We start from the raw sequence: 12,162 nt of genomic DNA, 5'->3' as shown, positions 1-12,162 counted from the left end.
CTCGCCAAAAATGTGTCTTCAGGTGCTTCTTGAAGGTGGAAGGAGACTGGATGCTGCTTCGTATGTGAAGGGGGGTAGAGTTACAGATGGAGGGAACTGCTGCAGAGTGAGCAGTGATGCTGGGTCTGACAGGAGGCCATGCAAAGAGCATGGTGATAGAGGGCCGCAACCTTTTGCTTGAATCGTGCAGATATGGGGGGCGAGCGCTGTGATTTTTAGCAAAGCAGAAAAATCTGTGCCACCACTCTCCATGCCGAGGGCAGGGCACGGCAGATCGTTTCGTAGTATTTGTAATTTGTTGATCCTCTTGACGGATGCCCAAGTGAGTAGAGGGCATTGCAGCAATTGTGATGGGAACCTATGATACAGCAGGCGAGGGTGTTTTCTGCGCCAATTGAGGGCATGGGGCGGATGTGCCGAAGAGCTGTGTGTCGTGCACAGTATGTAGTTGTAGAAAACTGCCGAGGCCACTTTAAAGCAATGCCATTTGGAGTGCACATCATAAGAACCTTTTGTCAATCATGAGCCTGCAGTGCCATGGTAGAACTAATACCACTGTATGAGCAAACACATCTCCAATACAGGACATACGCATGCTCATACACGGAGAAATTGGCAGTTCTAATCGTATGAGTAGCCTCTGAAAAAAATTCTATTTAACTTCACACACAACCACTCAGGATATGGCTGTAATCGGAATAATGAAGGGTTTTCGGAGTAAAGTGACATCTTTTGCATCGTGATTAATCTATGTATGTTGAACTTTCCACCGTATGTAGCCAACCGTGCTAATCGGAGGTGCGGGGGAAATGCAGGTGAAACATTATCTCTCGCGTTCATCGATGACCGAAAGAGTGCAGAAACAAATACAAGGCACACATTTAAATAGGAAAATGTTTTTTATACATTACCAACAGTGATGTATCAAAAGATGAGGCATCACAAATACAGCTACAAATATGTATCTAGAGACACGCAACCAATGTGTCCTGTGTTGTAATCCTGGAATTCAAACTAGAATGCACATGTCAATTAGGCCGGTTTTATATGAATACTTCCACTACGACAACATATTTACCTGTAGGCTCACAGACTGAGACGCAGACGCTGTCCACAGCAATATCGCTCTCAGGTGTCTCCCCACGCACTCCTTCGATGGCAAACTGCACAAAAATACAAAGCAATGTCACGTATTATTAGTGCACGTCTGACTTGAGCATTTAATGATCGTGTTGTTTGTTGGAGTGGAAACCACTCGTATATATGTGTAGTGGTGATACGCGCTGACAGTGGGGATCGTGGGGCAGCGCGTGGTGATTGGCTGTGTGCCGGTGACGCGCGCTGACGGTGAGGGATCACAGGGCAGCGCGGGGTCATGGGTTATGTGGTGGTGATTGGCTGTGTGTTGGTGACGCGCGCTGACAGGGAGTGATCGTGTGGCAGCGCGGGGCGATTGGTTGTGTAGTGGTAACACGCGCTGGGAAAACGGATCGTAGGAACAGCGCGCCGTGATTGGTCGACTAGTGGGTGCTCACACCGCGGTCCGCAAGATGGCTATATAAGGCGGTGCGCGCGGGCGCTCGGGGAGTTGGTGACCAGCGAAGACTGAAGACGGCGCAGGAAGAGATAGGGCCCTGCGGCACCTAGTCCCGCTGTCCTTGCAAGGACCGGGGCTCTGTGTGACCCAGAGGCGGGACCCTGGGACCCGGGGCCGAACGTCCGTGTGAGGGCCGGCTCGTGGGACCCAGAGGTTGTGACCCACGCCCAAGCTTGGGGTGGGTCTGTAGGCTCCATGGACGTTACGGGGCTGGAGTGCAGTGTGAGCATGCAGCGTGAGCTATAGTAACTACACGTGTCAGTGGAGTGTGTAGCGGGAGAAGTAGTGACCACACGTGTCAGTGGAGTGTGTAGTGTGAGAATAGAGACCACACGTTGTATCGTAACAAGTCAAGATTTAATAAAAGAGTGTGCTACCCGTCAAGTGGTTTCCTGCCGTCATTCCGAATACTTCAACTGGCGTCAGAAGTGAAACAGTCTTCCAGGCATGGATACAAGGAAGACCCGTCGGACTCACGGGAATGACCGCGAGGATAACCTTGACGACTCGGGCCAGCTGGCATCGGGGGGAGAGGACGAGGAAATGCCGATGCCGCAGGACCCGCCAAGGGCGCCGGACGAACGACTGGGGACCGAGGCCGTACTCCGCGAGGCGCACTCCCATCTGGCAGAGCTGCTGTTCGCCGCCGCGTCCATCCTGGCAGAAATCAAGACAGCGGGAGGAGCGGGGACGTCGACGGACATTCATCAAGCGGGGCCCGCAGATTCCCGCCAAAATGACTTGGCGATTCCCGCCATTTCAACTGCGCGGCCATCTTTTGGCGGGAACGGCGAGCAACACGTGGCGGCGGTTCTCCACGCGCGCCCGCTCACGTCATCAACGCGCGCCGCGGACCGCCATCAGCCGCCCGCCATTGGGGCCGCCATCTTGCAGACCGACGGTGCGGCCGAGAGGAACCACGTGGCAGAGGACGACTTCATTTCCCAGCAGCGCCTTCCCACATTGTCAGCCTTCAAGGCGGAGGGCGGGGACTGGAGCGCATTCCAGCGCAGGTTTCTGGCGCATCAGGAGATGTCGGCCTGGTCCGACGCTACGGCGCTGCGGGCACTGCCTGCCATGTTGGACGACGACGCGCTCGCGGCCTTCAGGTCCGCACAGAGGTCGGACCGCTCCACGCTCAAGGCGGCGCTGGGTCTCATGGCCAAGGTCTACGGACCTCCCTCGGCGTGTCGCCATCACTTTTACGCCCGACGGAAGGCAGACACGGAGACCGCCCTCGCCTACCGCACGGCGTTGTTGGCTCTCGCCGACGCCGCGTTCCCTCGTATGGACGAGGAGGGCCAGGACGCGATGGTCTTGGAGCAGCTGCTCAAATTGGCGCAGGACCTGGGGGTCCCCATCAACACGGCCGACGAGGTCGATATTTCTTCGTTGCGGGTCGCAACAAGTATACAGGCGTACGAGGTCCTCCAGCGTAAACAGGGGGCCGTCTGCACTGCTGCCGTGGCCTCAGCTCCGGGCCCGGTCGTCACCGAGCCCCAAGTCATCAGCCCACGGGAGGAGGCGTTCACCGCTGGACGACCGGAGGACTGGAGGTCGGGGGGTCGTTCGCCTCTGCGATCGGCCCGCAAGCCGGAGCAACCGAGACCTCCGACGTCCCTCATCACGTGTTACAACTGCGGCCTCCGGGGCCACGTGGCGTCCGGTTGCCGCGCTCCTCGTCAGCGCGCCATGGGACCTCGGCTGGACGACGACCAAGGCCCCAAGTCATCCCTACTACCCCCGGCAAGTCGCGGCACTTCACATGCTCGGCCTACATGCACGACACACATGGGCCGTCGCGTTGCGGCGGAGGAAGGCCGGTTAGGGATCGGGGATTCGGTTCGGCGAGGGGGGTTCGTGCGGGACCGAGGGGACATTGAATGGTCTGAGTTGGGGCACAGGATGGTGGCTGCGTCGGCGGGTTCGTCGGTCGTTACGGGATTCATTGACGGGGTCGAGGTCAGGGTGTTGGTGGACACGGGGGCGTCGGCGACTATTATATCAGACCTCATTTACAACATTCTCCCCGTCCAATGTAGACCTCTGCTCCTGGTCGACGTGCCATTTTACGCGGCAAATGGGGGCTCGTTGGGCATTGTCGGCCAAATTAGGGCGTCCATTTGCATTGGAGATATTAAATTGTCGGGACCCGTTTTCGTTTCTTCTTCCTTAGCGGTCCCTTGTCTGTTGGGCACAGATTTCTTGGCTAAAATGCCCATTAAAATTCTCATCGATCAGCGTTGCATTGAGTTACCATCGGGTCGCCGTATTTCATTTTTGACGAATCCTACCGAAATTCGGACGGCGTGCGCTACGATACAAGCGCTGGCGACGCAGACCGTGCACGTGCCCCCGGGTTCACAGATGTTAATTCCCCTCCGGTTGAGAAAACCATTGGTTGGAGAGACCTCGGAACGAGGCATGCTTTTGGGTCCTTCTAATAGGGCTGTGGGGGGTCTCGATTTGTCGGTGGCTCACACTTTGGTTCGGGCTGACAAGGACCCGTTCGTGATGGTTTTAAACGCTGGTTCGCGGCCGGCTGTTATTAAGCAGGGCACTGTACTAGCTCACGTGGCACGGGTCCCTGCGGAGGAGCGCCTAGTTGCACAGGTTGACCCAAGCCCGACGCAGAACAATCCATCGAGGGAGGACCTTGAATGGGTCGATTCGCTGTGCGCGGACTCGACCGATTTGTCAGCGGTACAGTTGGGTGCGCTGCGTACGTTACTGATTGAATTTTCGGACGTCTTCAGTAAGCATAAATATGACATTGGGTGCATGGACCTGTTGCACCACCACATTGAAACAGGCGATGCGGCACCGGTCAGGCTAAATCCCTTCCGGCTGAGTCCTGTTGAAAAGGAACACGTTCAGTCGGCCGTTAACGATATGCTGGCGGCCGACATTATTTCGCCTTCTTCCAGTCCATGGGGAGCACCTATTGTGCTGGTTAAAAAGCAAGACGGGTCCTTGCGATTTTGCGTAGATTTCCGTCGCCTGAATAAGATATCCGTGGCTGACGCGTATCCGCTCCCCAGGATGGACGAGTCCCTCGATGCATTATCTGGCGCGCGATATTTTTCGACTCTGGATTTGTTGTCGGGATTCTGGCAGCTGCCACTCGACAACGAGTCTAGACCCAAGACGGCATTTCGGACTCCAGGGGGCCTGTTCCAGTTTAACCGGTTACCCATGGGTCTTCACTCCGCTCCCGCGACGTTTCAGCGCCTTATGGAGTTGGTTTTGTCGGGCTTGCAATGGGATACTTGCTTGATTTACCTAGACGATGTCATTGTTTTCAGTAAAACGTTCGAGGAACACCTCCAGCGATTGAGAGGGGTGTTCTTGCGGATGCGATCGGCTAAATTAAAGTTTAAACCGGCCAAATGCCACCTTCTTCGTAAGTCCGTGAGGTACTTGGGCCACATTGTCGATTCTTCGGGGATCTCTACCGATCCCGCGAAGACGAACTGTGTCAGTTCATGGCCAACGCCCACGTCGGTTTCGGACGTGCGTAGTTTCATCGGTTTTGCTTCTTATTACCGCCGATTCGTTGAGCATTTCGCCACCATTGCAAAACCCTTGCACGCTCTAACGGCAAAAGGAGTCAAGTTCCGATGGGGACCGGAGGAGGAGGCCGCATTCTGCTCCCTCCGGGACGCCTTGGTGGGTGCCCCGCCCTTGCGTTACCCTGATTTTACAAGTCCCTTCTTGCTAGACACGGATGCTAGCAACACGGGCATTGGGGGGGTACTCTCACAGGTCGTCGGGGGAGTCGAAAGGGTGGTTGCCTATGGTAGCAGGGTTTTGTCGCCGGCGGAGCAGCGCTACTGCGTCACCCATCGCGAGTTGCTGGCTATTGTTTTTTTTGTACAACAATTTAGACCATACCTCTATGGCCGTCACTTTACGGTCCGGACGGACCACGCGGCACTTCAGTATTCATTGCGGGTTGCCCAACCCTCGGGCCAATTGTCACGGTGGTTGGAAGTCCTCCAGGACTATCAGTTCACGACCACATACCGAAAGGGGTTCCGCCACACTAACGCCGATGCCCTGTCGCGATTGTCGCCTTGTCACAAATGTGTGTGCTTAATGGGATTGGCACGCTGTAAACCGCCAGCTGCGGAAAGTATGGGGGCGTTCGCCGCGACCGCGGATGCACCGATTGGCGATGTTCCCGCTGCCCCTGAAGGAGAGGACTCGCTGCTCTCATTGTCGCTGATTGAGTGGGGCCGTCTCCAAATGGCTGACAGCTCCCTGTTCGCGCTGCGCCGCAGGGTGGGGGGTCCCGAGGATGGCCGGGAACGGACTGGCTCCTGGGTGCTCAAGCAGGGCCTGTTAATGAGATGGGACAATTTGTCCCGGCGGCACGCACTCGTGGTGCCTTCCGCTGTGCGAGGGAAAGTTGTCCTGGCCGCACATGAATGCCTCTTGCATTTAGGGGTCAACAAAACGCTTGCTCTGCTTCAGCGTGACTATTATTGGCCGGGGATGGGGAGTGATGTGGTGAACATTCTAAAGGGGTGCGTTGATTGCGCCAGACGAAAACCGCCGGCCGTGGCGTCGAATACACCGCTGCAATCTATTCAGGTTTCGCGCACTAACGAGCTCGTTGCGCTCGATATTTTGGGGCCTTTTCCAGTCACGCCGAGGGGAAATAAGTACCTGTTGGTTGGTGTCGAGTACTTTACCCGGTGGCCTATGGCGTGGCCACTCCCCAACCAGTCGGCGGCGGCTGTGACGGACGCCTTTGTCCAGGGCTACGTCCTGGACAAGGGGGCTCCCGAACGCTTGCTAACCGACCAAGGGAAAATTTTTTCTAGTAAATTGCTGCAAGAGGTGTGCGACCTATTGGGTACTAAGAAGGTGCGTACCTCCCCGTACCACCCACAGACAGACGGGATGGTGGAGCGACTCCACAGGACTTTGACTTCTATGCTGTGCCAGCAGGTGTGCGAGGCACATGTTGACTGGGACCTGCAGGTCCCGGGGATCCTCGCCGCGTATAAATGGCCCCCCATGCAGCAACGGGATTTTCCCCATTCTATCTGATGTATGGTCGGGAAGCCGACCCGCCTATGGAAACGCAGCTGGGACTGTCCGCGCCACGAACGAGTTCGAAATTGGCTGAACATATTAAATTTAACATTCATAAGCTGACCGAGGCACGGGAGGCCGCACGGCTTAATTCGCGGGCTCGTCAAATTGCCAACGAGCGGTTGCGTGCACGGAAGGTGTCCGTGCACAACTGAAAACCAGGCGATAGGGCCTGGCTGCACTGCCCTCAGGCACCTTTGGCTACGTCGCCTAAATTATTGAAGCCATGGCGGGGACCCGTTGAGGTTGTGCGGGTTGCACGCCCCCAATGTGTTCAGATAAAATGGGGAAAGCGCCGTTGCTACGTCCACCCCTCCCGACTGAAACCGTTCTCGCCTCCATATGGCCTCCCTTTGTGTCGTGAGGGCCGAGCATGTGACGTGACCGACGACAAAAGGGGGGAAATGTCTCCGCCTGATCCTCACATGTCTCCGCCTGATCCGCTCCCAGGTGTCTCGGAACTGACAGCTGCCGACCACCGGCGGCCAGATCCCCGCGGCGCGGCCGGTCCTTCCAGGCCCGATACGCGCCTTCCGGGGCTGCCGGAGCCACCAGACGGTCGTCAGCGTCCCGTCCCATACGATGGACCGGCCAGGCGGACTCACGCTCAGTCGCGCAACTTTTCTTGACCAACCGAATGAGGGGTCGATGCGGCCGGAGCGCCTCGTCACTGCGTTCCTCTTCCGCTCGACCGCTCCATCATCCCGGTGGAGGAGCGAGCGGAGCGGGGGGGGGGGGGGATCGATAGTCACAGAGACACTGGACACGTTCTTTTTCTCGGACTTGCTTTTATTGTGTTGTTCGTCGGTTTGTACATAACTTGTTGTCTAGGTGTTGTGTGTTGTTGTTGGTTTTTTTTATTGTGTTGTTGTCGGTTTGTACATAGGTTGTTGTTTGGTGTTATGTCATTGTGTTGTTGTTGTTGTGTTACGGGGCACACTGGGGGGTTGGGTTTTTGTTGTGTTACTATTGTTGTTGTTGTGTTGTTTAGCAGCCGGGCCGGCTGCGAGCTATGTGGGAGGGGGTGATGTAGTGGTGATACGTGCTGACAGTGGGGATCGTGGGGCAGCGCATGGTGATTGGCTGTGTGCCGGTGACGCGCGCTGACGGTGAGGGATCACAGGGCAGCGCGGGGTCATGGGTTATGTGGTGGTGATTGGCTGTGTGTTGGTGACGCGCGCTGACAGGGAGTGATCGTGTGGCAGCGCGGGGCGATTGGTTGTGTAGTGGTAACACGCGCTGGGAAAACGGATCGTAGGAACAGCGCGCCGTGATTGGTCGACTAGTGGGTGCTCACATCGCGGTCCGCAAAAGGGCTATATAAGGTGGTGCGCGCGGTCGCTCGGGGAGTTGGTGACCAGCGAAGACTGAAGACGGCGGAGGAAGAGATAGGGCCCTGCGGCACCTAGTCCCGCTGTCCTTGCAAGGACCGGGGCTCTGTGTGACCCAGAGGCGGGACCCTGGGACCCGGGGCCGAACGTCCGTGTGAGGGCCGGCTCGCGGGACCCAGAGGTTGTGACCCACGCCCAAGCTTGGGGTGGGTCTGTAGGCTCCATGGACGTTACGGGGCTGGAGTGCAGTGTGAGCATGCAGCGTGAGCTATAGTAACTACACGTGTCAGTGGAGTGTAGCGGGAGAAGTAGTGACCACACGTGTCAGTGGAGTGTGTAGTGTGAGAATAGAGACCACACGTATCGTAACAAGTCAAGATTTAATAAAAGAGTGTGCTACCCGTCAAGTGGTTTCCTGCCGTCATTCCGAATACTTCATATGTGACGCTTTGGTAGGAACATCAAGGGACTAATGCCGGGCGATTTGTGCCTGGTCCCAATCGCGATGCGGCTCTTTGATGGAATACGATGCCCAATGGGATTATCAATTGAATTGCGAATTTATGGTATTTTCTAGGCATCTAACAATTGCCCATAGTAACTATACAAATATTTACAATTTATCGTCGCGCTTTGATTACAATAATGAATGACTCTCTATATATACATTAGCATATAGGTTATATAAATAAACAGTTGATTCTCACATGCATGGTTTAATGTGTGCATCGTTGCGTTAATAATATTTTCTGTGGGGAATATCCAGAGCATGGAATCTGGTGGCGATTCTCTGAACAACTGCTAGGCTGTCAAAGAATCCCCATTCAACTCCATGGCGATGGTCCTGTCTCCATTCGAATAGCCCAAGAATCACCCCTTTATTTAAAGTAGACGCAGGAATCAGCAATTTAATTAATGGAGATTCTCTAACTGTGCAGCCCAGGAATTGTCCATAGAATTCCAATTTATATGATTGGAACTCGCAGGAGCACAAATGCATATTTAATGCATGAGCGAAGGTAATATAATTTTTTTTTATATATGAAGTGGGTTAATACCCATGGACTAAGAAAATCTAAGTTGCATCATGATTTGTTTAATCAACTGATATGGTTGAAAATACATCGGTATGACACGAGATCTCTTGAAATGCACACAACTCATTAATAACGCAACGTTATTTTCAAAAGTGTTCAGTTTCATGAAATTTCAACATAAATAACAAAACGTGTGTGCATCATTTGTATGCATGCATGTTGAACTACGTAGCCAACCGTGCTAATCGGAGGTGCAGGGGAAGGACAATAAACTAAACACAAAACATAAAAAACATTTACATGGTTTCTGAATGTTTAAACACTTTAAATTAATTTCACAATTTTTTAATGACGTTTGATTTCATTCAGCTGCATTCAACCCAAAGTGTTCAACACCAGCCCAAGCTTGATTTGAATAATGGGTGGTGCAGTGTTCAAATAAATAGCCGTGCACACAGTGGGGAATCGTAAACAATTAAAAGTGCATTCTAATTGAGTCGTAATCTTTACACCTTACCAATTGGTATTACAAATCTGCATCTCACCAAATACAACTGCATATCTTTCAAATCTAACCCACACACATATATCATCGGGAGTGATCCAAATACAGTAGACACATATACAGAACTACACTGCATGTAAGGGATTCTCTTACTTGAACATTTCCGGACTCAGGGAACATGACTTGAGCTAAAATCCACTGTTCTCCCTGGTTTCCCTGAACAGTCCACACGGGTTGTCCATTGACAGCTGCGGTCAGTGTGGGTGATACAGAAGGTTTGTTACACGGCTGGAAGCGGAGCATATGGGTGTGCCACTGACACACAAATACACAAAGTTACATGGAGATAAAACCAGTCACCATTAAAACCATCATCCCCATTAAAACCACCATCTCCACTAAAAACATCATCCCAATTAAAACCATCATCCCTATTAAAACCATCATCCCCATTAAAGCCATCATTCCCATTCAAACCATCATCCCCATTAAAACTATAGTCCCCATTAAAACCATCATCATTAAACCATCATCCCCATTAAAGCCATCATCCGCATTAAAACCATCATCCCCATTAAACCATCATCCCCATTAAAACCATCCCCTTTAAAACCATCATCTGCATTAAAACCATCATCCCCATTCAAACCATCATCCCCATTAAAGCCATAATTCTCATTAAAACCATCATCCCCATTAAAACTATAGTCCCCATTAAACCATTTTCATTAATATCATGGGACCTCCTTTGCCAGTACTAAAATATGAGAATAGGTTTTCTCTTTTTATCTGGCAACAAAACAAGTGTTAAGTTTTCTTGGTTCTTTTGGTAAAGTCATGTAGAAGGGAAATAATAAAAATAAAACATAATAAAATACAATTCTCACGACGTTTCGGCCACAACGCAAGCAGCCGTCCTTAGGTGAAGAACAGGTCTGTCGGAAATACAGCGTCTGAATGAACACCACCAAGCTTGGCAGCGTATATTTAAGCTGGGTTAGAGGAGGAAGGGCGCTTTTACAAAGGAATTTGCATATCAACAGAGGAATTTAGCATATTTATGGAAAATGCAGATATGGGATTGCGTAGGAGGTAGGGGGGGGGTCTCAAAGTCATATTTTGCATTATGTAGGATTAGCAGCAACAAAGGGAGGAAGTAGTATTCGCAGTAATAAAGAGAAGGAATTTTAATAGTAAGAAGCTGTAGCAGCCAAACCACCACGTAAAAAACTAAAATATAAACGACATCAATATCATCAATATACTAAATATACTCTCCAATAAACTTAGCTACTAACAATAAGTCATACATTACAATTCTATGTCGCAAAAAATATAATATGCCTCCAGCTAAACTTTTTCCTTACATCACACGGATCTACCCCGTACTACAGTGCGGGAAAAAGTATTTGATCCCCTGCTGATTTTGTACGTTTGCCCACGTACGTGGATGAATACCCATCCACGACCCATTTTCAATGCCCTGGCTGAGGGAAGGAGGTTCTCACCCAAGATTTGACAGTACATCGCCCCGTCCATCGTCCCTTTGATGCGGTGAAGTTGTCCTGTCCCCTTAGCAGAAAAACACCCCCAAAGCATAATGTTTCCATGTTTGACGGTGGGGATGGTGTTCTTGGGGTCATAGGCAGCATTCCTCCTCCTCCAAACACGGCGAGTTGAGTTGATGCCAAAGAGCTCCATTTGGTCTCATCTGACCACAACACTTTCACCCAGTTGTCCTCTGAATCATTCAGATGTTCATTTGGAAACTTCAGACGGTAATGTATATGTGCTTTCTTGAGCAGGGGGACCTTGCGGGCGCTGCAGGATTTCAGTCCTTCACGGCGTAGTGTGTTACCAACTATTTTCTTGGTGACTATGGTCCCAGCTGCCTTGAGATCATTGACAAGATCCTCCCTTGTAGTTCTGGGCTGATTCCTCACCGTTCTCATGATCATTGCAACTCCACGAGGTGAGATCTTGCATGGAGCCCCAGGCCGAGGGAGATTGACAGTTATTTTGTGTTTCTTCCATTTGCGAATAATCGCACCAACTGTTGTCACCTTCTCACCAAGCTGCTTGGCGATGGTCTTGTAGCCCATTCTAGCCTTAAGTAGGTCTACAATCTTGTCCCTGACATCCTTGGAGAGCTCTTTGGTCTTGGCCATGGTAGAGAGTTTGGAATCTGATTGATTGATTGATTAATTTCTTCTGTTAACAGGTGTCTTTTATACAGGTAACAAGCTGAGATTAGGAGCACTCCCTTTAAGAGTGTGCTCCTAATCTCAGCTCATTACCTGTATAAAATACACCTGGGAGCCAGAAATCTTTCTGATTGAGAGGGTGTCAAATACTTATTTCCCTCATTAAAATGCAAATCAATTTATAACATTTTTGACATGCGTTTTTCTGGATTTTTTTGCTGTTATTCTGTCTCTCACTGTTCAAATAAACCTACCATTACAATTATAGACTGATAATTTCTTTGTCAGTGGGCAAACGTACAAAATCAGCAGGGGATCAAATACTTTTTTCCCTCACTGTACACTGAAGTGTTCAAGACAGTGATGTGATATCGTCTGTGCATAC

At 51.6% G+C, this 12,162-nt stretch overlaps 1 protein-coding gene across 6 annotated transcripts in view; it reads right to left on the bottom strand.

The window, feature by feature from the left end:
* The window catches only part of LOC133357581 (zonadhesin-like), a 159,356-nt gene that overhangs the window by 128,607 nt on the left and 18,587 nt on the right, over positions 1-12,162 (bottom strand). For all 6 annotated transcript variants that reach the window (XM_061575575.1, XM_061575569.1, XM_061575572.1 and 3 more), the window contains 2 exons: positions 9,727-9,821; positions 1,079-1,163 (listed from right to left, as the gene is read on the bottom strand). In XM_061575575.1, the coding sequence (XP_061431559.1) occupies positions 1,079-1,163; positions 9,727-9,821 (180 nt within the window). The remainder of the gene's footprint in view (positions 1-1,078; positions 1,164-9,726; positions 9,822-12,162) is intronic.

This window comes from Lethenteron reissneri, chromosome 58 (assembly GCF_015708825.2).
Source record: "Lethenteron reissneri isolate LAM-NWPU_2019-01 chromosome 58, ASM1570882v1, whole genome shotgun sequence".
Lineage (NCBI taxonomy): Eukaryota > Metazoa > Chordata > Hyperoartia > Petromyzontiformes > Petromyzontidae > Lethenteron > Lethenteron reissneri.
Note: the sequence above shows the minus strand (reverse complement) of the source record. Positions and strands in the feature narration are given on the sequence as shown.